Raw genomic sequence first — 24772 nt, 5'->3', positions numbered from 1 at the left:
CTGTATCACCTTGCGGTCGGATGTAGAGCGATACCAGGCGGTGATGTGTTGGGATGTACACAATACTCTCTGTATCACCTTGCGGTCGGATGTCGAGCGATACCAGGCGGTGATGCAGCCAGTCAAAATGCTCTCAATGGTGCAGCTGTAGAACCCTTTGAGGATCTGAGAACTAATGACAAACCTTTTCAGCCTCCTGAGGGTGTGATCTTGTCATCAGTGTGTGTAGTGTTGTCCTGACAGTGTTATATCCCTGTTCCCCCTGCAGGTCACCGTAATGTGATGGGTGTGTGTAGTGTTGTCCTGACAGTGTTTTATCCCTGTTCCCCCTGCAGGTCACCCGTAATGTGATGGGTGTGTGTAGTGTTGTCCTGACAGTGTTATATCCCTGTTCCCCCTGCAGGTCACCGTAATGTGATGGGTGTGTGTAGTGTTGTCCTGACAGTGTTATATCCCTGTTCCCCCTGCAGGTCACCCGTAATGTGATGGGTGTGTGTAATGTTGTCCTGACAGTGTTTTATCCCTGTTCCCCCTGCAGGTCACCGTAATGTGATGGGTGTGTGTAGTGTTGTCCTGACAGTGTTATATCCCTGTTCCCCCTGCAGGTCACCCGTAATGTGATGGGTGTGTGTAATGTTGTCCTGACAGTGTTTTATCCCTGTTCCCCCTGCAGGTCACCGTAATGTGATGGGTGTGTGTAGTGTTGTCCTGACAGTGTTATATCCCTGTTCTCCCTGCAGGTCACCGTAATGTGATGGGTGTGTGTAGTGTTGTCCTGACAGTGTTATATCCCTGTTCCCCCTGCAGGTCACCGTAATGTGATGGGTGTGTGTAGTGTTGTCCTCACAGTGTGTTATTCCTGTTCCCCCTGCAGGTCACCCGTAATGTGATGGGTGTGTGTAGTGTTGTCCTGACAGTGTTATATCCCTGTTCCCCCTGCAGGTCACCGTAATGTGATGGGTGTGTGTAGTGTTGTTCTGACAGTGTTTTATCCCTGTTCCCCCTGCAGGTCACCCGTAATGTGATGGGTGCCAGTCTGGCTCTGCCTCCAGGAGACATTTATAACCTGACTGTATCAGCCTGTACCGAAGGCAAACGCAACTCCTCTGTCCCCAACATCATTAAACTGGGTACGCACACACACACACACAACACATGCTCATATACACATGCACACCTGTGCAATCACAACTCTCACACACACACACACACACACACACACACACACACACACACACACACACACACACACACACACACACACACACACACACACACACACACACACACACACACACACACACACACACACACACACACACACACACCAGGGGGTCTCTGGGACAACTTGTCTCAAAGCAGCAACAAAAGGTTGTAGAGAAACAGAGAGAGAATGACATGAAAGAGAGATGTGTGTAGCCAGAGAAGAGGATTGGAGATCCTGGCTTCCAACATGTCCTCACTTTAACATCAGTGTTCAATGTGTTGACCAAATGGAGAAGGAGTCTGGTTACCCAGCTTCCAACATGTCCTCACTTTGACCTCAGTGTTCAATGTGTTGACCAAATGGAGAAGGAGCCTGGTTACCCAGCTTCCAACATGTCCTCACTTTAACATCAGTGTTCAATGTGTTGACCAAATGGAGAAGGAGCCTGGTTACCCAGCTTCCAACATGTCCTCACTTTAACATCAGTGTTCAATGTGTTGACCAAATGGAGAAGGAGCCTGGTTACCCAGCTTCCAACATGTCCTCACTTTAACATCAGTGTTCAATGTGTTGACCAAATGGAGAAGGAGCCTGGTTACCCAGCTTCCAACATGTCCTCACTTTAACATCAGTGTTCAATGTGTTGACCAAATGGAGAAGGAGCCTGGTTACCCAGCTTCCAACATGTCCTCACTTTAACATCAGTGTTCAATGTGTTGACCAAATGGAGAAGGAGCCTGGTTACCCAGCTTCCAACATGTCCTCACTTTAACATCAGTGTTCAATGTGTTGACCAAATGGAGAAGGAGCCTGGTTACCCAGCTTCCAACATGTCCTCACTTTAACATCAGTGTTCAATGTGTTGACCAAATGGAGAAGGAGCCTGGTTACCCAGCTTCCAACATGTCCTCACTTTAACATCAGTGTTCAATGTGTTGACCAAATGGAGAAGGAGCCTGGTTAACCCAGCTTCCAAATGGAGAAGGAGCATGTCCTCACTTTAACATCAGTGTTCAATGTGTTGACCAAATGGAGAAGGAGCCTGGTTACCCAGCTTCCAACATGTCCTCACTTTAACATCAGTGTTCAATGTGTTGACCAAATGGAGAAGGAGCCTGGTTACCCAGCTTCCAACATGTCCTCACTTTAACATCAGTGTTCAATGTGTTGACCAAATGGAGAAGGAGCCTGGTTACCCAGCTTCCAACATGTCCTCACTTTAACATCAGTGTTCAATGTGTTGACCAAATGGAGAAGGAGCCTGGTTACCCAGCTTCCAACATGTCCTCACTTTAACATCAGTGTTCAATGTGTTGACCAAATGGAGAAGGAGCCTGGTTACCCAGCTTCCAACATGTCCTCACTTTAACATCAGTGTTCAATGTGTTGACCAAATGGAGAAGGAGCCTGGTTACCCAGCTTCCAACATGTCCTCACTTTAACATCAGTGTTCAATGTGTTGACCAAATGGAGAAGGAGCCTGGTTACCCAGCTTCCAACATGTCCTCACTTTAACATCAGTGTTCAATGTGTTGACCAAATGGAGAAGGAGCCTGGTTACCCAGCTTCCAACATGTCCTCACTTTAACATCAGTGTTCAATGTGTTGACCAAATGGAGAAGGAGCCTGGTTACCCAGCTTCCAACATGTCCTCACTTTAACATCAGTGTTCAATGTGTTGACCAAATGGAGAAGGAGCCTGGTTACCCAGCTTCCAACATGTCCTCACTTTAACATCAGTGTTCAATGTGTTGACCAAATGGAGAAGGAGCCTGGTTACCCAGCTTCCAACATGTCCTCACTTTGACCTCAGTGTTCAATGTGTTGACCAAATGGAGAAGGAGCCTGGTTACCCAGCTTCCAACATGTCCTCACTTTAACATCAGTGTTCAATGTGTTGACCAAATGGAGAAGGAGCCTGGTTACCCAGCTTCCAACATGTCCTCACTTTAACATCAGTGTTCAATGTGTTGACCAAATGGAGAAGGAGCCTGGTTACCCAGCTTCCAACATGTCCTCACTTTGACCTCAGTGTTCAATGTGTTGACCAAATGGAGAAGGAGCCTGGTTACCCAGCTTCCAACATGTCCTCACTTTAACATCAGTGTTCAATGTGTTGACCAAATGGAGAAGGAGCCTGGTTACCCAGCTTCCAACATGTCCTCACTTTAACATCAGTGTTCAATGTGTTGACCAAATGGAGAAGGAGCCTGGTTACCCAGCTTCCAACATGTCATTTACATTACATTACATTTAAGTCATTTAGCAGACGCTCTTATCCAGAGCGACTTACAAATTGGTGCATTCACCTTATGACATCCAGTGGAACAGTCACTTTACAATAGTGCATCTAAATCTTAAAGGGGGGGTGAGAGGGATTACTTATCCTATCCTAGGTATTCCTTAAAGAGGTGGGGTTTCAGGTGTCTCCGGAAGGTGGTGATTGACTCCGCTGTCCTGGCGTCGTGAGGAGTTTGTTCCACCATTGGGGGCCAGGGCAGCGAACAGTTTTGACTGGGCTGAGTGGGAGCTGTACTTCCTCAGTGGTAGGGAGGCGAGCAGGCCAGAGGTGGATGAACGCAGTGCCCTTGTTTGGGTGTAGGGCCTCATCAGAGCCTGGAGGTACTGAGGTGCCGTTCCCCTCACAGTTCCGTAGGCAAGCACCATGGTCTTGTAGCGGATGCGAGCTTCAACTGGAAGCCAGTGGAGAGAACGGAGGAGCGGGGTGACGTGAGAGAACTTGGGAAGGTTGAACACCAGACGGGCTGCGGCGTTCTGGATGAGTTGAAGGGTTTAATGGCACAGGCAGGGAGCCCAGCCAACAGCGAGTTGCAGTAATCCAGACGGGAGATGACAAGTGCCTGGATTAGGACCTGCGCCGCTTCCTGTGAGGCAGGGTCGTACTCTGCGGATGTTGTAGAGCATGAACCTACAGGAACGGGCCACCGCCTTGATGTTGGTTGAGAACGACAGGGTGTTGTCCAGGATCACGCCAAGGTTCTTGGCGCTCTGGGAGGAGGACACAATGGAGTTGTCAACCGTGATGGCGAGATCATGGAACGGGCAGTCCTTCCCGGGAGGAAGAGCAGCTCAGTCTTGCCGAGTTCAGCTTGAGGTGGTGATCCGCCATCCACACTGATATGTCTGCCAGACATGCAGAGATGCGATTGGCCACCTGGTCATCAGAAGGGGGAAAGGAGAAGATTAATTGTGTGTCGTCTGCATAGCAATGATAAGAGAGACCATGTGAGGTTATGACAGAGCCAAGTGACTTGGTGTATAGCGAGAATAGGAGAGGGGCCAAGAACAGAGCCCTGGGGACACCAGTGGTGAGAGCGCGTGGTGAGGAGACAGATTCTCGCCACGCCACCTGGTAGGAGCGACCTGTCAGGTAGGACGCAATCAAGCGTGGGCCGCGCAGGAGATGCCCAACTCGGAGAGGGTGGAGAGGAGGATCTGATGGTTCACAGTATCGAAGGCAGCCGATAGATCTAGAAGGATGAGAGCAGAGGAGAGAGAGTTAGCTTTAGCAGTGCGGAGCGCCTCCGTGATACAGAGGAGAGCAGTCTCAGTTGAATGACTAGTCTTGAAACCTGACTGATTTGGATCAAGAAGGTCATTCAGAGAGAGATAGCGGGAGAGCTGGCCAAGGACGGCACGTTCAAGAGTTTTGGAGAGAAAAGAAAGAAGGGATACTGGTCTGTAATTGTTGACATCGGAGGGATCGAGTGTAGGTTTTTTCAGAAGGGGTGCAACTCTCGCTCTCTTGAAGACGGAAGGGACGTAGCCAGCGGTCAGGGATGAGTTGATGAGCGAGGTGAGGTAAGGAGAAGGTCTCCGGAAATGGTCTGGAGAAGAGAGGAGGGGATAGGGTCAAGCGGGCAGGTTGTTGGGCGGCCGGCCGTCACAAGACGCGAGATTTCATCTGGAGAGAGAGGGAGAAAGAGGTCAGAGCACAGGGTAGGGCAGTGTGAGCAGAACCAGCGGTGTCGTTTGACTTAGCAAACGAGGATCGGATGTCGTCGACCTTCTTTTCAAAATGGTTGTGAAGTCATCTGCAGAGGAGGAGTGGGGGAGGGGAGGAGGATTCAGGAGGGAGGAGAAGGTGGCAAAGAGCTTCCCTAGGGTTAGAGGCAGATGCTTGGAATTTAGCGTGGTAGAAAGTGGCTTTAGCAGCAGAGACAGAGGAGGAAAATGTAGAGAGGAGGGAGTGAAAGGATGCCAGGTCCGCAGGGGGCGAGTTTTCCTCCATTTCCGCTCGGCTGCCCGGGCCCTGTTCTGTGAGCTCACAATGAGTCATCGAGCCACGGAGCGGGAGGGAGGACCGAGCCGGCCTGGAGGATAGGGGACATAGAGAGTCAAGGGATGCAGAGAGGGAGGAGAGGAGGGTTGAGGAGGCAGAATCAAGAGATAGGTGGGAGAAGGTTTGAGCGGAGGGAAGAGATGATAGGATGGAAGAGGAGAGAGTAGCGGGGGAGAGAGAGCGAAGGTTGGGACGGCGCGATACCATCCGAGTAGGGGCAGTGTGGGAGGTGTTGGATGAGAGCGAGAGGGAAAAGGATACAAGGCAGTGGTCGGAGACTTGGAGGGGAGTTGCAATGAGGTTAGTGGAAGAACAGCATCTAGTAAAGATGAGGTCGAGCGTATTGCCTGCCTTGTGAGTAGGGGGAAGGTGAGAGGGTGAGGTCAAAAGAGGAGAGGAGTGGAAAGAAGGAGGCAGAGAGGAAAGAGTCAAAGGTAGACGTGGGGAGGTTAAAGTCGCCCAGAACTGTGAGAGGTGAGCCGTCCTCAGGAAAGGAGCTTATCAAGGCATCAAGCTCATTGATGAACTCTCCGAGGAACCTGGAGGGCGATAAATGATAAGGATGTTAAGCTTGAAAGGGCTAGTAACTGTGACAGCATGGAATTCAAAGGAGGCGATAGACAGATGGGTAAGGGGAGAAAGAGAGAATGACCACTTGGGAGAGATGAGGATCCCGGTGCCACCACCCCGCTGACCAGACGCTCTCGGGGTGTGCGAGAACACGTGGGCGGACGAAGAGAGAGCAGTAGGAGTAGCAGTGTTGTCTGTGGTGATCCATGTTTCCGTCAGTGCCAAGAAGTCGAGGGACTGGAGGGAGGCATAGGCTGAGATGAACTCTGCCTTGTTGACCGCAGATTGGCAGTTCCAGAGGCTACCGGAGACCTGGAACTCCACGTGGGTCGTGCGCGCTGGGACCACCAGAGTAGGGTGGCCGCGGCCACGCGGTGTGGAGCGTTTGTATGGTCTGTGCAGAGAGGAGACTACAGGGATAAACAGACACATAGTTGACAGGCTACAGAAGAGGCTACGCTAATGCAAAGGAGATTGGAATGACAAGTGGACTACACGTCTCGAATGTTCAGAAAGTTAAGCTACGTAGCAAGAATCTTATTGACTAAAATGATTAAAATGATACAGTACTGCTGAAGTAGGCCAGCTGGCAGTGGGTGCGTTGTTGACACTACACTAATCAAGTCGTTCCGTTGAGTGTAATAGTTTCTGCAGTGTTGCTATTCGGGGCTAGCTGGCTAGCTAGCAGTGTTGTTTACGTTACGTTGCGTTAAAGAACGACAATAGCTGGCTAGCGAACCTAGAAAATCGCTCTAGACTACACAATTATCTTTGATACAAAGACGGCTATGTAGTTAGCTATGTAGCTAGCTACGATCAAACAAATCAAACCGTTGTACTGTAATGAAATGAAGTGAAAATGTGATACTACCTGTGAATGCGACCGGGTTGTTGAGTTCTATACAGAAGACGTTGGCTAGCGTTGGCTAGCTAGCAGAGTCACCTACGTTAAGGACGACAAATAGCTGGCTAGCTAACCTCGGTAAATTAAGATAATCACTCTAAGACTACACACTCTAAACCTAAACAACACAATTATCTTGGATACGATGATACGAAGACAGCAAAGACAGCTATGTAGCTAGCTAACACTACACTAATCAAGTCGTTCAGTTGAGTGTAATAGTTTCTCCAGTGCAGCTAATCAGTGGACGTTAGCTAGCTGGCTAGTGAAGGCTAGTGAAGACTACGTTAGGACGGCGAAATACGATAATACGCAATTATCTTATGTCCTCACTTTAACATCAGTGTTCAATGTGTTGACCAAATGGAGAAGGAGCCTGGTTACCCAGCTTCCAACATGTCCTCACTTTAACATCAGTGTTCAATGTGTTGACCAAATGGAGAAGGAGCCTGGTTACCCAGCTTCCAACATGTCCTCACTTTAACATCAGTGTTCAATGTGTTGACCAAATGGAGAAGGAGCCTGGTTACCCAGCTTCCAACATGTCCTCACTTTAACATCAGTGTTCAATGTGTTGACCAAATGGAGAAGGAGCCTGGTTACCCAGCTTCCAACATGTCCTCACTTTAACATCAGTGTTCAATGTGTTGACCAAATGGAGAAGGAGCCTGGTTACCCAGCTTCCAACATGTCCTCACTTTGACCTCAGTGTTCAATGTGTTGACCAAATGGAGCCAAACGGACAAACTATCAGCTCCTCTGAGAAGCCACTGTTAATATTAGTCATGTTGATAGAGTAAAATAATACAGTCGTGGCCAAATGTTTTGAGAATGACTCAAATATTAATATTCACGTCTGCTGCCTCAGTTTGTATGATGGCAATTTGCATATACTCCAGAATGTTATGAAGAGTGATCAGAGGAATTGCAATTAATTGCAAAGTCCCTCTTTGCCATGCAAATTAACTGAATCCCCCAAAAAACATTTCCACTGCATTTCAGCCTTGCCACAAAAGGACCAGCTGACATCATATCAGTGACACTCTCGTTAACACAGGTGTGAGTGTTGACGAGGACAAGGCTGGAGATCACTCTGTCATGATGATTGAGTTCGAATAACAGACTGGAAGCTTCAAAAGGAAGGTGGTGCTTGGAATCACTGTTCTTCCTCTGTCAACCATGGTTACCTGCAAGGAAACACCTGCCGTCATCATTGCTCAAAACAGTCTTCACAGGCAAGGATATTGCTGCCAGTAAGATTGCACCTAAAACAACCATTTATCGGATCATCAAGAACTTCAACTAGAGCGGTTCAATTGTTGTGAAGAAGGCTTCAGGGCGCCCAAGAAAGTCCAGCAAGCACCAGGACCGTCTCCTAAAGTTGATTCAGCTGCTGGATCGGGGCACCACCAGTACAGAGCTTGCTCAGGAATGGCAGCAGGCAGGTGTTAGTACATCTGCACGCACAGTGAGCGAAGACTTTTGGAGGATGGCCTGGTGTCAAGAAGGGCAGCAAAGAAGCCACTTCTCTTCAGGAAAAACATCAGGGACAGACTGATATTCTGCAAAAGGTACAGGGATTGGACTGCTGAGGACTGAGGTAAAGTCATTTTCTCTGAATCCCCATTCCGATTGTTTGGGGCATCCGGAAATAAAGCTTGTCCGGAGAAGACAAGGTGAGCACTACCATCAGTCCTGTGTCATGCCAACAGTAAAGCATCCTGAGACCATTCATGTGTGGGGTTGCTTCTCAGCCAAGGGTGTGGGCTCACTCACAATGTTGCCTAAGAACACAGCCATGAATAAAGAATGGTACCAACACATCCTGAGAGAGCAACTTCTCCCAACCATCCAGGAACAGTTTGGTGATGAACAATGCCTTTTCCAGCATGATGGAGCACCTTGCCATAAGGCAAAAGTGATAACTAAGTGGCTCTGGGAACAAAACATTGATATTTTGGGTGCATGGCCAGGAAACTCCCAGACCTTAATCCCATTGAGAACTTGTGGTCAATCCTCAAGAGGCGGGTGGACAAACAAAAACCCACAAATTCTGACAAACTCCAAGCATTGATTTTGCAAGAATGGGCTGCCATCAGTCAGGATGTGGCCCAGAAGTTAATTGACAGCATGCCAGGGCGGTTTGCAGAGGTCTTGAAAAAGAAGGGTCAACACTGCAAAACTCTTGACTCTTTGCATCAACTTCATGAAATGCCTGTAATTATACTTCATTATTCCATAGTAACATCTGACAAAAATATCTAAAGACACTGAGGCAGCAAACTTCATGAAAATGTATTTTTGTGTCATTCTCAAATCTTTTGGCCACGACTGTATACTGGATGTTGGATGTCACAATAGCAGCTTATAACTGCGCTGATTGAGGAAGTGAACCTGGGGTTGTGACACAGCCTGCCTTCTTTTCCACATCCCTCAGTAGTTCGGTCTAACTAGTAAACAAGACAGTCTGGGACGACCACAGAGCTACAGTCTACCTGTGTCTGTGGACTAGAGGATAACAGTAGACAAGACAGTCCTACCTGTGTCTGTGGACTAGAGGTTAACAGTAGACAAGACAGTCCTACCTGTGTCTGTGGACTAGAGGTTAACAGTAGACAAGACATTCTGGGACGACTGCAGAGCTACAGTCTACCTGTGTCTGTGGACTAGAGGATAACAGTAGACAAGACAGTCTGGGACGACCACAGAGCTACAGTCTACCTGTGTCTGAACTAGAGGATAACAGTAGACAAGACATTCTGGGACGACTGCAGAGCTACAGTCTACCTGTGTCTGTGGACTAGAGGATAACAGTAGACAAGACAGTCTGGGACGACAGCAGAGCTACAGTCTACCTGTGTCTGAACTAGAGGTTAACAGTAGACAAGACAGTCCTACCTGTGTCTGTGGAGGTTGACCCAGGCGTTTCTCCTGTTGTGTTTGTGACAGAGCCAGCCCCTCCGCGGTCCCTGTACGCGGTGAACGCCACCCACTCCTCAGTGACCCTGCTCTGGAGCGGGGAGGGAGTGGTTGACTTCTACCAGGTGCTCTGTAAACCCACCAACACCATCAACAAGGACCTCAAGGTAAGAGATGCTCTGTCATCTGTAATGGTACCCTGTTCCCTATGTCCTGTAGTACACTACCAGACTGTAATGGTACCCTGTTCCCTATGTCCTGTAGTACACTGCTGTCATCTGTAATGATACCCTGTTCCCTATGTCCTGTAGTACACTGCTGTCATCTGTAATGATACCCTGTTCCCTATGTCCTGTAGTACACTGCTGTCATCTGTAATGATACCCTGTTCCCTATGTCCTGTAGTACACTGCCAGACTGTAATGGTACCCTGTTCCCTATGTCCTGTAGTACACTGCTGTCATCTGTAATGATACCCTGTTCCCTATGTCCTGTAGTACACTGCCAGACTGTAATGGTACCCTGTTCCCTATGTCCTGTAGTACACTGCTGTCATCTGTAATGATACCCTGTTCCCTATGTCCTGTAGTACACTGCCAGACTGTAATGGTACCCTGTTCCCTATGTCCTGTAGTACACTGCTGTCATCTGTAATGATACCCTGTTCCCTATGTCCTGTAGTACACTGCTGTCATCTGTAATGATACCCTGTTCCCTATGTCCTATAGTACACTGCTGTCATCTACAATGGTTTAGTCCACTCAGACAGGCCTCCACAATGGATTAGTCCTCTCAGACAGACCTCTATAATGGATTAGTCCACTCAGACAGGCCTCCACAATGGATTAGTCCTCTCAGACAGGCCTCTATAATGGATTAGTCCACTCAGACAGGCCTCCACAATGGATTAGTCCACTCAGACAGGCCTCCACAATGGATTAGTCCTCTCAGACAGGCCTCTATAATGGATTAGTCCACTCAGACAGGCCTCCACAATGGATTAGTCCACTCAGACAGGCCTCCACAATGGATTAGTCCACTCAGACAGGCCTCCACAATGGATTAGTCCACTCAGACAGGCCTCCACAATGGATTAGTCCACTCAGACAGGCCTCTATAATGGATTAGTCCACTCAGACAGGCCTGAATCAGACAGTAGATAGTAGTGTTCTTTCCTTCCAGTATGTTCTCTGTTCTCTCTGTCCTACAGTACGGTGTTCTGTCCTTCCAGTATGTTCTCTGTTCTCTCTGTCCTACAGTACGGTGTTCCGTCCTTCCAGTATGTTCTCTGTTCTCTCTGTCCTACAGTACGGTGTTCTGTCCTTCCAGTATGTTCTCTCTGTTCTACAGTACGGTGTTCTGTCCTTCCAGTATGTTCTCTGTTCTCTCTGTCCTACAGTACGGTGTTCTGTCCTTCCAGTATGTTCTCTCTGTTCTACAGTACGGTGTTCTGTCCTTCCAGTATGTTCTCTCTGTTCTACAGTACGGTGTTCTTTCCTTCCAGTATGTTCTCTGTTCTCTCTGTCCTACAGTACGGTGTTCTGTCCTTCCAGTATGTTCTCTGTTCTCTCTGTCCTACAGTACGGTGTTCTGTCCTTCCAGTATGTTCTCTCTGTTCTACAGTACGGTGTTCTGTCCTTCCAGTATGTTCTCTGTTCTCTCTGTCCTACAGTACGGTGTTCTGTCCTTCCAGTATGTTCTCTGTTCTCTCTGTCCTACAGTACGGTGTTCTGTCCTTCCAGTATGTTCTCTGTTCTCTCTGTCCTACAGTACGGTGTTCTGTCCTTCCAGTATGTTCTCTGTTCTCTCTGTCCTACAGTACGGTGTTCTGTCCTTCCAGTATGTTCTCTCTGTTCTACAGTACGGTGTTCTGTCCTTCCAGTATGTTCTCTGTTCTCTCTGTCCTACAGTACGGTGTTCTGTCCTTCCAGTATGTTCTCTCTGTTCTACAGTACGGTGTTCTGTCCTTCCAGTATGTTCTCTCTGTTCTACAGTACGGTGTTCTGTCCTTCCAGTATGTTCTCTGTTCTCTCTGTCCTACAGTACGGTGTTCTGTCCTTCCAGTATGTTCTCTGTTCTCTCTGTCCTACAGTACGGTGTTCCGTCCTTCCAGTATGTTCTCTGTTCTCTCTGTCCTACAGTACGGTGTTCTGTCCTTCCAGTATGTTCTCTGTTCTCTCTGCAGGCTCGGGAGCCTCTAACAGCCCAGTCCCATGTGGTGACAGTGTCCAGCCTGCTTCCCTCCTCCTCCTATAACTGCAGTGTGATCAGTTATAGCTACAGTACGCCCAGCGAGCCAGCGTTCATACACATCTCTACTACAGGTACAGTCAGCCTTCATACACATCTCTACTACAGGTACAGTCAGTCAGCCTTCATACACATCTCTACTACAGGTACAGTCAGTCAGGCTTCATACACATCTCTACTACAGGTACAGTCAGGCTTCATACACATCTCTACTACAGGTACAGTCAGTCAGCCTTCATACACATCTCTACTACAGGTACAGTCAGTCAGCCTTCATACACATCTCTACTACAGGTACAGTCAGCCTTCATACACATCTCTACTACAGGTACAGTCAGTCAGGCTTCATACACATCTCTACTACAGGTACAGTCAGCCTTCATACACATCTCTACTACAGGTACAGTCAGCCTTCATACACATCTCTACTACAGGTACAGTCAGTCAGCCTTCATACACATCTCTACTACAGGTACAGTCAGCCTTCATACACATCTCTACTACAGGTACAGTCAGCCTTCATACACATCTCTACTACAGGTACAGTCAGTACAGTCAGTCAGCCTTCATACATCTCTACTACAGGTACAGTCAGTCAGCCTTCATACACATCTCTACTACAGGTATAGTCAGCCTTCATACACATCTCTACTACAGGTATAGTCAGTCAGGCTTCATACACATCTCTACTACAGGTACAGTCAGTCAGCCTTCATACACATCTCTACTACAGGTACAGTCAGTCAGCCTTCATACACATCTCTACTACAGGTACAGTCAGCCTTCATACACATCTCTACTACAGGTACAGTCAGCCTTCATACACATCTCTACTACAGGTACAGTCAGTCAGCCTTCATACACATCTCTACTACAGGTACAGTCAGTCAGCCTTCATACACATCTCTACTACAGGTACAGTCAGCCTTCATACACATCTCTACTACAGGTACAGTCAGCCTTCATACACATCTCTACTACAGGTACAGTCAGCCTTCATACACATCTCTACTACAGGTACAGTCAGCCTTCATACACATCTCTTCTACAGGTACAGTCAGCCTTCATACACATCTCTACTACAGGTATAGTCAGCCTTCATACACATCTCTACTACAGGTACAGTCAGTCAGCCTTCATACACATCTCTACTACAGGTACAGTCAGCCTTCATACACATCTCTACTACAGGTACAGTCAGCCTTCATACACATCTCTACTACAGGTACAGTCAGTCAGCCTTCATACACATCTCTTCTACAGGTACAGTCAGCCTTCATACACATCTCTACTACAGGTATAGTCAGCCTTCATACACATCTCTACTACAGGTACAGTCAGTCAGCCTTCATACACATCTCTACTACAGGTACAGTCAGCAGCCTTCATACACATCTCTACTACAGGTACAGTCAGCCTTCATACACATCTCTACTACAGGTACAGTCAGTCAGCCTTCATACACATCTCTACTACAGGTACAGTCAGTCAGCCTTCATACACATCTCTACTACAGGTACAGTCAGCCTTCATACACATCTCTACTACAGGTATAGTCAGTCAGGCTTCATACACATCTCTACTACAGGTACAGTCAGTCAGCCTTCATACACATCTCTACTACAGGTACAGTCAGTCAGCCTTCATACACATCTCTACTACAGGTACAGTCAGCCTTCATACACATCTCTTCTACAGGTACAGTCAGCCTTCATACACATCTCTACTACAGGTATAGTCAGCCTTCATACACATCTCTACTACAGGTACAGTCAGTCAGCCTTCATACACATCTCTACTACAGGTACAGTCAGCCTTCATACACATCTCTACTACAGGTACAGTCAGCCTTCATACACATCTCTACTACAGGTACAGTCAGTCAGCCTTCATACACATCTCTACTACAGGTACAGTCAGTCAGCCTTCATACACATCTCTACTACAGGTATAGTCAGCCTTCATACACATCTCTACTACAGGTATAGTCAGTCAGGCTTCATACACATCTCTACTACAGGTACAGTCAGTCAGCCTTCATACACATCTCTACTACAGGTACAGTCAGTCAGCCTTCATACACATCTCTACTACAGGTACAGTCAGCCTTCATACACATCTCTACTACAGGTACAGTCAGTCAGCCTTCATACACATCTCTACTACAGGTACAGTCAGTCAGCCTTCATACACATCTCTACTACAGGTACAGTCAGCCTTCATACACATCTCTACTACAGGTACAGTCAGCCTTCATACACATCTCTACTACAGGTACAGTCAGCCTTCATACACATCTCTACTACAGGTACAGTCAGCCTTCATACACATCTCTTCTACAGGTACAGTCAGCCTTCATACACATCTCTACTACAGGTATAGTCAGCCTTCATACACATCTCTACTACAGGTACAGTCAGTCAGCCTTCATACACATCTCTACTACAGGTACAGTCAGCCTTCATACACATCTCTACTACAGGTACAGTCAGCCTTCATACACATCTCTACTACAGGTACAGTCAGTCAGCCTTCATACACATCTCTACTACAGGTACAGTCAGTCAGCCTTCATACACATCTCTACTACAGGTATAGTCAGCCTTCATACACATCTCTACTACAGGTATAGTCAGTCAGGCTTCATACACATCTCTACTACAGGTACAGTCAGTCAGCCTTCATACACATCTCTACTACAGGTACAGTCAGTCAGCCTTCATACACATCTCTACTACAGGTACAGTCAGCCTTCATACACATCTCTACTACAGGTACAGTCAGCCTTCATACACATCTCTACTACAGGTACAGTCAGTCAGCCTTCATACACATCTCTACTACAGGTACAGTCAGTCAGCCTTCATACACATCTCTACTACAGGTACAGTCAGCCTTCATACACATCTCTACTACAGGTACAGTCAGCCTTCATACACATCTCTACTACAGGTACAGTCAGCCTTCATACACATCTCTACTACAGGTACAGTCAGCCTTCATACACATCTCTTCTACAGGTACAGTCAGCCTTCATACACATCTCTACTACAGGTATAGTCAGCCTTCATACACATCTCTACTACAGGTACAGTCAGTCAGCCTTCATACACATCTCTACTACAGGTACAGTCAGCCTTCATACACATCTCTACTACAGGTACAGTCAGCCTTCATACACATCTCTACTACAGGTACAGTCAGTCTTCATACACATCTCTACTACAGGTACAGTCAGTCTTCATACACATCTCTACTACAGGTACAGTCAGCCTTCATACACCACTCTAATAGAGGTATGTTAAACCTCTACAGTTCTACAGTTTTACACTACAGAACAAGTCTGTTTTTAAGAGGTTAACTGCCACTCTCTCTCTCTCCTGTGGTCAAATCTGGTTTCTGTTTTCTAGAAGGCCAATGTCAGCTGGCTGTAGTGGACCACACCCAACCACTCTGACTCAAGTGCTGAGTTTCAGATCCTCATTGCTCTGTCTGCAGGCTGAATCTGCAGGCTGAATCCTGAATCTGTACTGTGTACTGTGCCAGAGAGATGAACCCCAGTTTAGCTCCATCTCTGCTCTAGAGGTCCTCAGTGATAATGACTGTATGTTATTGTCCTCCCAGCCAGAGAGATGAACCCCAGCATAGCTCCATCTCTGCTCTAGAGGTCCTCAGTGATAATGACTGTGATAATGACTGTATGTTATTGTCCTCCCAGCCAGAGAGATGAACCCCAGCATAGCTCCATCTCTGCTCTAGAGGTCCTCAGTGATAATGACTGTGATAATGACTGTATGTTATTGTCCTCCCAGCCAGAGAGATGAACCCCAGCATAGCTCCATCTCTGCTCTAGAGGTCCTCAGTGATAATGACTGTGATAATGACTGTATGTTATTGTCCTCCCAGCCAGAGATGAACCCCAGCATAGCTCCATCTCTGCTCTAGAGGTCCTCAGTGATAATGACTGTATGTTATTGTCCTCCCAGCCAGAGAGATGAACCCCAGTTTAGCTCCATCTCTGCTCTAGAGGTCCTCAGTGATAATGACTGTATGTTATTGTCCTCCCAGCCAGAGAGATGAACCCCAGCGTAGCCCCATCTCTGCTCTAGAGGTCCTCAGTGATAATGACTGTGATAATGACTGTATGTTATTGTCCTCCCAGCCAGAGAGATGAACCCCAGCATAGCTCCATCTCTGCTCTAGAGGTCCTCAGTGATAATGACTGTATGTTATTGTCCTCCCAGCCAGAGAGATGAACCCCAGTGTAGCTCCATCTCTGCTCTAGAGGTCCTCAGTGATAATGACTGTATGTTATTGTCCTCCCAGCCAGAGAGATGAATCCCAGCGTAGCTCCATCTCTGCTCTAGAGATCCTCAGTGATAATGACTGTATGTTATTGTCCTCCCAGCCAGAGATGAATCCCAGCGTAGCTCCATCTCTGCTCTAGAGGTCCTCAGTGATAATGACTGTATGTTATTGTCCTCCCAGCCAGAGAGATGAACCCCAGTGTAGCTCCATCTCTGCTCTAGAGGTCCTCAGTGATAATGACTGTATGTTATTGTCCTCCCAGCCAGAGAGATGAACCCCAGCATAGCTCCATCTCTGCTCTAGAGGTCCTCAGTGATAATGACTGTATGTTATTGTCCTCCCAGCCAGAGAGATGAACCCCAGCGTAGCCCCATCTCTGCTCTAGAGGTCCTCAGTGATAATGACTGTGATAATGACTGTATGTTATTGTCCTCCCAGCCAGAGAGATGAACCCCAGCATAGCTCCATCTCTGCTCTAGAGGTCCTCAGTGATAATGACTGTATGTTATTGTCCTCCCAGCCAGAGATGAATCCCAGCGTAGCCCCATCTCTGCTCTAGAGGTCCTCAGTGATAATGACTGTGATAATGACTGTATGTTATTGTCCTCCCAGCCAGAGATGAACCCCAGCATAGCTCCATCTCTGCTCTAGAGGTCCTCAGTGATAATGACTGTATGTTATTGTCCTCCCAGCCAGAGAGATGAACCCCAGCATAGCCCCATCTCTGCTCTAGAGGTCCTCAGTGATAATGACTGTGATAATGACTGTCCTCCCAGCCAGAGAGATGAACCCCAGCATAGCTCCATCTCTGCTCTAGAGGTCCTCAGTGATAATGACTATGATAATGACTGTATGTTATTGTCCTCCCAGCCAGAGAGATGAACCCCAGTGTAGCTCCATCTCTGCTCTAGAGGTCCTCAGTGATAATGACTGTATGTTATTGTCCTCCCAGCCAGAGAGATGAACCCCAGCATAGCTCCATCTCTGCTCTAGAGGTCCTCAGTGATAATGACTGTATGTTATTGTCCTCCCAGCCAGAGAGATGAACCCCAGCATAGCTCCATCTCTGCTCTAGAGGTCCTCAGTGATAATGACATGATAATGACTATGTTATTGTCCTCCCAGCCAGAGAGATGAACCCCAGCATAGCTCCATCTCTGCTCTAGAGGTCCTCAGTGATAATGACTGTACGTTATTGTCCTCCCAGCCAGAGAGATGAACCCCAGTTTAGCTCCATCTCTGCTCTAGAGGTCCTCAGTGATAATGACTGTATGTTATTGTCCTCCCAGCCAGAAAGATGAACCCCAGCGTAGCCCCATCTCTGCTCTAGAGGTCCTCAGTGATAATGACTGTATGTTATTGTCCTCCCAGCCAGAGAGATGAACCCCAGCATAGCTCCATCTCTGCTCTAGAGGTCCTCAGTGATAATGACTGTATGTTATTGTCCTCCCAGCCAGAGAGATGAACCCCAGTGTAGCTCCATCTCTGCTCTAGAGGTCCTCAGTGATAATGACTGTGATAATGACTGTATGTTATTGTCCTCCCAGCCAGAGAGATGAACCCCAGCGTAGCTGCCATCTCTGCTCTAGCAGTCCTCAGTGTCCTCCTTCTCAGCCTGCTGGTCCTCTTCCTACTGATGCTGCGTAAGAAACACCTGCAGATGGCCAGGTGAGATATGGGGGAGCTCTCCACGTAATGAACACACCAGCCTGACACTAACCGTTCTACAGTTCTGGCTTTTAATATATTTCTGTCAGAAGAGTAAGAAAAATAGAGCTGAACAAGTACAGCCACTGGCTCCTCTCCCCCTGACTACCATGACCACTGGCTCCTCCCCCCCTGACTACCAAGACCACTGGCTCCTCTCCCCCCTGACTACCATGACCACTGACTCCTCTCCCCCCTGACTACCATGACCACTGGCTCCTCTCCCCTGACTACCAAGACCACTGGCTCCTCTCCCCCTGACTACCATGACCACTGGCTCCTCTCCCCCTGACTACCATGACCACTGGCTCCTCTCCCCCTGACTACCATGACCACTGGCTCCTCTCCCCCTGACTACCATGACCACTGGCTCCTCTCCCCCTGACTACCATGACCACTGACTCCTCTCCCCCTGACTACCAAGACCACTGACTCCTCTCCCCCTGACTACCATGACCACTGACTCCTCTCCCCCTGACTACCATGACCACTGACTCCTCTCCCCCTGACTACCAAGACCACTGACTCCTCTCCCCCTGACTACCATGACCACTGGCTCCTCTCCCCCCTGACTACCATGACCACTGGCTCCTCCCCCTGACTACCAAGACCACTGGCTCCTCTCCCCCTGACTACCATGACCACTGACTCCTCTCCCCCTGACTACCATGACCACTGGCTCCTCTCCCCCTGACTACCAAGACCACTGGCTCCTCTCCCCCCTGACTACCATGACCACTGGCTCCTCTCCCCCTGACTACCATGACCACTGGCTCCTCTCCCCCTGACTACCATGACCACTGGCTCCTCTCCCCCTGACTACCATGACCACTGGCTCCTCTCCCCCTGACTACCATGACCACTGACTCCTCTCCCCCCTGACTACCAAGACCACTGACTCCTCTCCCCCTGACTACCATGACCACTGACTCCTCTCCCCTGACTACCATGACCACTGACTCCTCTCCCCTGACTACCAAGACCACTGGCTCCTCTCCCCCTGACTACCATGACCACTGACTCCTCTCCCCCTGACTACCATGACAACTGACTCCTCTCCCCCTGACTACCATGACCACTGGCTCCTCTCCCCCTGACTACCATGACCACTGGCTCCTCTCCCCCGGACTACCATGACCACTGACTCCTCTCCCCCATGACTACCAAGACCACTGGCCCCTCTCCCCCTGACTACCAAGACCACTGGCTCCTCCCCCCTGACTACCATGACCACTGGCTCCTCTCCCCCTGACTACCATGACCACTGACTCCTCCCCCTGACTACCATGACCACTGGCTCCTCTCCCCCTGACTACCATGACCAATGACTCCTCTCCCCCTGACTACCATGACCACTGGCTCCTCTCCCCCCGGACTACCATGACCACTGACTCCTCTCCTCCTGACTACCATGACCACTGGCTCCTCCCACTAGTGTCCAGTGTAGATCAGGTCATTACCCACAGAGCCCCAGGTTAGATCTGTCCAGTGTAGATCAGGTCATTACCCACAGAGCCCCAGGTTAGATCTGCCCAGTGTAGATCAGGTCATTACCCTCAGAGCCCCAGGTTAGATCTGTCCAGTGTAGATCAGGTCATTACCCACAGAGCACCAGGTTAGATCTGTCCAGTGTAGATCAGGTCATTGTCCACAGAGCCTGTTAATAGATAGAATAGTAGCATTTTTGGTTAAAGCATTTTCAATTCCTCTTTATTGTTTTAGTCATGAAAACATTTGACTTCCTCTTTCTATTGTTTTAGTCATCGTGTGGGTAATACAGTAAATGTGACTTATCTTAGTGCTTGTAGCTAAACGATGTCTTTCTTCCAGGGAGTGCGGAGCAGAAACATTTGTCAACTTCGCTTCGTTTGAGAGAGACAGCAAACTGCCCTACAACTGGTATGAATTACCACATCTCTACACTGAACCACAAACCCAAAACAGAGAGAGGCTAGAGTTAATAACATCTAATCCAACTATCAGACCAGGGAGAGAGACAGCAAACGGCCCTACAACTGGTAGGAATTACCACATCTCTACACTGAACCACAAACCCAAAACAGAGAGAGGCTAGAGTTAATAACATCTAATCCAACTATCAGACCAGGGAGAGAGACAGCAAACTGCCCTACAACTGGTAGGAATTACCACATCTCTACACTGAACCACAAACCCAAAACAGAGAGAGGCTAGAGTTAATAACATCTAATCCAACTATCAGACCAGGGAGAGAGACAGCAAACTGCCCTACAACTGGTAGGAATTACCACATCTCTACACTGAACCACAAACCCAAAACAACTGCTGTCCTCAGTCAACCAGACTATCTGAATGTTCAAATCCATTGCTCTAATCCATCAGACCAGGGGGAGAGAGGCTACAACTCTGTTTAACACTGGCTAGAGTTAGTAGGAATAACCTCTAATCCTACTATCAGACCAGGGTGAGAGAGGCTACAACTCTGTTTAATACTGGCTAGAGTTAGTAGGAATAACCTCTAATCCAACTATCAGACCAGGGTGAGAGAGGCTACAACTCTGTTTAACACTGGCTAGAGTTAGTAGGAATAACCTCTAATCCATCAGACCAGGGAGAGAGAGGCTACAACTCTGTTTAACACTGGCTAGAGTTAGTAGGAATAACCTCTAATCCAACTATCAGACCAGGGGGAGAGAGGCTACAACTCTGTTTAACACTGGCTAGAGTTAGTAGGAATAACCTCTAATCCATCAGACCAGGGAGAGAGAGGCTACAACTCTGTTTAATACTGGCTAGAGTTAGTAGGAATAACCTCTAATCCAACTATCAGACCAGGGTGAGAGAGGCTACAACTCTGTTTAATACTGGCTAGAGTTAGTAGGAATAACCTCTAATCCAACTATCAGACCAGGGTGAGAGAGGCTACAACTCTGTTTAATACTGGCTAGAGTTAGGGAATAACCTCTAATCCATCAGACCAGGGAGAGAGAGGCTACAACTCTGTTTAATACTGGCTAGATTAGTAGGAATAACCTCTAATCCAACTATCAGACCAGGGTGAGAGAGGCTACAACTCTGTTTAATACTGGCTAGAGTTAGTAGGAATAACCTCTAATCCATCAGACCAGGGAGAGAGAGGCTACAACTCTGTTTAATACTGGCTAGAGTTAGTAGGAATAACCTCTAATCCAACTATCAGACCAGGGTGAGAGAGGCTACAACTCTGTTTAATACTGGCTAGAGTTAGTAGGAATAACCTCTAATCCATCAGACCAGGGTGAGAGAGGCTACAACTCTGTTTAACACTGGCTAGAGTTAGTAGGAATAACCTCTAATCCAACTATCAGACCAGGGTGAGAGAGGCTACAACTCTGTTTAATACTGGCTAGAGTTAGTAGGAATAACCTCTAATCCATCAGACCAGGGAGAGAGAGCTACAACTCTGTTTAATACTGGCTAGAGTTAGTAGGAATAACCTCTAATCCAACTATCAGACCAGGGTGAGAGAGGCTACAACTCTGTTTAATACTGGCTAGAGTTAGTAGGAATAACCTCTAATCCAACTATCAGACCAGGGAGAGAGGCTACAACTCTGTTTAATACTGGCTAGAGTTAGTAGGAATAACCTCTAATCCAACTATCAGACCAGGGAGAGAGACCAGAGAGAGGCTACAACTGTTTAACACTGGCTAGAGTTAGTAGGAATAACCTCTAATCCATCAGACCAGGGAGAGAGAGGCTACAACTCTGTTTAACACTGGCTAGAGTTAGTAGGAATAACCTCTAATCCAACTATCAGACCAGGGAGTTAGAGAATAACCTCTAATCCATCAGACCAGGGAGAGAGGCTACAACTCTGTTTAATACTGGCTAGAGTTAGTAGGAATAACCTCTAATCCATCAGACCAGGGAGAGAGAGGCTACAACTCTGTTTAACACTGGCTAGAGTTAGTAGGAATAACCTCTAATCCAACTATCAGACCAGGGTGAGAGAGGCTACAACTCTGTTTAATACTGGCTAGAGTTAGTAGGAATAACCTCTAATCCATCAGACCAGGGAGAGAGAGGCTACAACTCTGTTTAATACTGGCTAGAGTTAGTAGGAATAACCTCTAATCCAACTATCAGACCAGGGTGAGAGAGGCTACAACTCTGTTTAATACTGGCTAGAGTTAGTAGGAATAACCTCTAATCCAACTATCAGACCAGGGTGAGAGAGGCTACAACTCTGTTTAATACTGGCTAGAGTTAGTAGGAATAACCTCTAATCCAACTATCAGACCAGGGAGAGAGAGAGAGAGAGGCTACAACTATGTTTAACACTGGCTAGAGTTAGTAGGAATAACCTCTAATCCAACTATCAGACCAGGGAGAGAGAGAGAGAGGCTACAACTCTGTTTAACACTGGCTAGAGTTAGTAGGAATAACCTCTAATCCAACTATCAGACCAGGGAGAGAGAGAGAGAGGCTACAACTCTGTTTAATACTGGCTAGAGTTAGTAGGAATAACCTCTAATCTAACTCTCAGACCAGGGAGAGAGAGGCTACAACTCTGTTTAACACTGGCTAGAGTTAGTAGGAATAACCTCTAATCCAACTATCCAACTACTCTGCTCTACCTCTCTGCCATGATACTAATGGTGTCTGTCTGTCTGTCTGTCTGTCTGTCTGTCTGTCTGTCTGTCTGTCTGTCTGTCTGTCTGTCTGTCTGTCTGTCTGTCTGTCTGTCTGTCTGTCTGTCTGTCTGTTCTGTCCCCACCTGTCTGTCTGTCTGTCTGTCTGTCTGTCTGTCTGTCTGTCTGTCTGTCTGTCTGTCTGTCTGTCTGCCTGTCCGTCCGTCCCCACCTGTCTGTCTGTCCCCACCTGTCTGCCTGTCTGCCTGTCTGTCTGTCTGTCTGTCTGTCTGTCTGTCTGTCTGTCTGTCTGTCTGTCTGTCTGTCTGTCTGTCCCCACCTGTCTGTCTGCCTGACTGTCTGTCTGCCTGTCTGTCTGTCTGTCCCCACCTGCCTGACTGTCTGTCTGTCTGTCTGTCTGTCTGTCTGTCTGTCTGCCTGACTGTCTGTCTGCCTGACTGTCTGTCTGCCTGTCTGTCTGTCCCCACCTGTCTGTCTGTCTGTCTGTCTGTCTGTCTGTCTGTCTGTCTGTCTGTCTGTCTGTCTGTCTGTCTGTCTGTCTGTCTGTCTGTCTGCCTGTCTGTCTGAACCCTTCAGGCGAAGGAGCCTCTTTGCCTTCCTCACCCTCCTGCCATCCTGCCTTTGGACTGACTATCTGTTGGCTTTTTATATTAATCCTTGGTAAGTAACTGTTCTGGGGCCTGTGTTAGAAAGGCTGTCCTCTCTGCCTCCTTGGTAAGTAACTGTTCTGGGGCCTGTGTTAGAAAGGCTGTCCTCTCTGTCTCCTTGGTAAGTAACTGTTCTGGGGCCTGTGTTAGAAAGGCTGTCCTCTCTGTCTCCTTGGTAAGTAACTGTTCTGGGGCCTGTGTTAGAAAGGCTGTCCTCTCTGTCTCCTTGGTAACTGTTCTGGGGCCTGTGTTAAAAGGCTGTCCTCTGGGGTAACTGTTCTGGGGCCTGTGTTAGAAAGGCTGTCCTCTCTGCCTCCTTGGTAAGTAACTGTTCTGGGGCCTGTGTTAGAAAGGCTGTCCTCTCTGTCTCCCTGGTAAGTAACTGTTCTGGGGCCTGTGTTAGAAAGGCTGTCCTCTCTGTCTCCTTGGTAAGTAACTGTTCTGGGGCCTGTGTTAGAAAGGCTGTCCTCTCCGTCTCCTTGGTAAGTAACTGTTCTGGGGCCTCTCTGTTAGAACTGTTCTGGGGCCTGTGTTAGAAAGGCTGTCCTCTCTGTCTCCTTGGTAAGTAACTGTTCTGGGGCCTGTGTTAGAAAGGCTGTCCTCTCTGTCTCCTTGGTAAGTAACTGTTCTGGGGCCTGTGTTAGAAAGGCTGTCCTCTCTGCCTCCTTGGTAAGTAACTGTTCTGGGGCCTGTGTTAGAAAGGCTGTCCTCTCTGTCTCCTTGGTAAGTAACTGTTCTGGGGTCTGTGTTAGAAAGGCTGTCCTCTCTGTCTCCTCGGTAAGTATCTGTTCTGGGGCCTGTGTTAGAAAGGCTGTTCTCTGACCATAGACACCGAGCTACCTGAAAGGTCTCTTTTCTTATTGATGTGACTTAAGGAGTCTGTAGCCAGACATTTCACATACAAATGATCTGCATTTCCACTGTCAATCAACTGGTGGAGAAAAGAGTCAGAATCCCAGGATCCTGAGGTGATCAGAGTGTGTTCAGATCAGAGATCTTTCTAGTCTGCTTGCTGTCTGCCCTCTGTCTGCACTCTGTCTGCCCTCTGTCTGCACTCTGTCTGCCCTCTGTCTGCTTGCTGTCTGCACTCTGTCTGCTTGCTGTCTGCCCTCTGTCTGCACTCTGTCTGCCCTCTGTCTGCTTGCTGTCTGTCTGCACTCTGTCTGCTTGCTGTCTGCCCTCTGTCTGCACTCTGTCTGCTTGCTGTCTGCCCTCTGTCTGCACTCTGTCTGCCCTCTGTCTGCTTGCTGTCTGCACTCTGTCTGCTTGCTGTCTGCCCTCTGTCTGCTTGCTGTCTGATTGCTGTCTGATCGCTGTCTGCCCTCTGTCTGATCGCTGTCTGCC

General features: G+C 48.1%; 1 protein-coding gene across 2 annotated transcripts in view; it reads left to right on the top strand.

Moving 5' to 3' along the window:
- The first annotated feature begins 990 nt into the window (after positions 1-990).
- Positions 991-24772, top strand: part of LOC124019918 (receptor-type tyrosine-protein phosphatase O-like) — a 55710-nt gene continuing 31928 nt past the window's right edge. The window contains exons 1-6 of one of the 2 annotated variants that reach the window (XM_046335364.1): positions 991-1130; positions 9934-10070; positions 12089-12227; positions 18009-18129; positions 19999-20067; positions 23358-23441. In XM_046335364.1, the coding sequence (XP_046191320.1) occupies positions 1025-1130; positions 9934-10070; positions 12089-12227; positions 18009-18129; positions 19999-20067; positions 23358-23441 (656 nt within the window). In that variant the 5' untranslated portion in view covers positions 991-1024. The remainder of the gene's footprint in view (positions 1131-9933; positions 10071-12088; positions 12228-18008; positions 18130-19998; positions 20068-23357; positions 23442-24772) is intronic. The other variant, XM_046335365.1, reaches the window with a different exon arrangement.

The sequence above is a fragment of the Oncorhynchus gorbuscha genome, unplaced genomic scaffold (genome assembly GCF_021184085.1).
Source record: "Oncorhynchus gorbuscha isolate QuinsamMale2020 ecotype Even-year unplaced genomic scaffold, OgorEven_v1.0 Un_scaffold_722, whole genome shotgun sequence".
In the NCBI taxonomy this organism is placed as follows: domain Eukaryota; kingdom Metazoa; phylum Chordata; class Actinopteri; order Salmoniformes; family Salmonidae; genus Oncorhynchus; species Oncorhynchus gorbuscha.
This window is presented reverse-complemented; position numbering and strand designations above follow the sequence as displayed.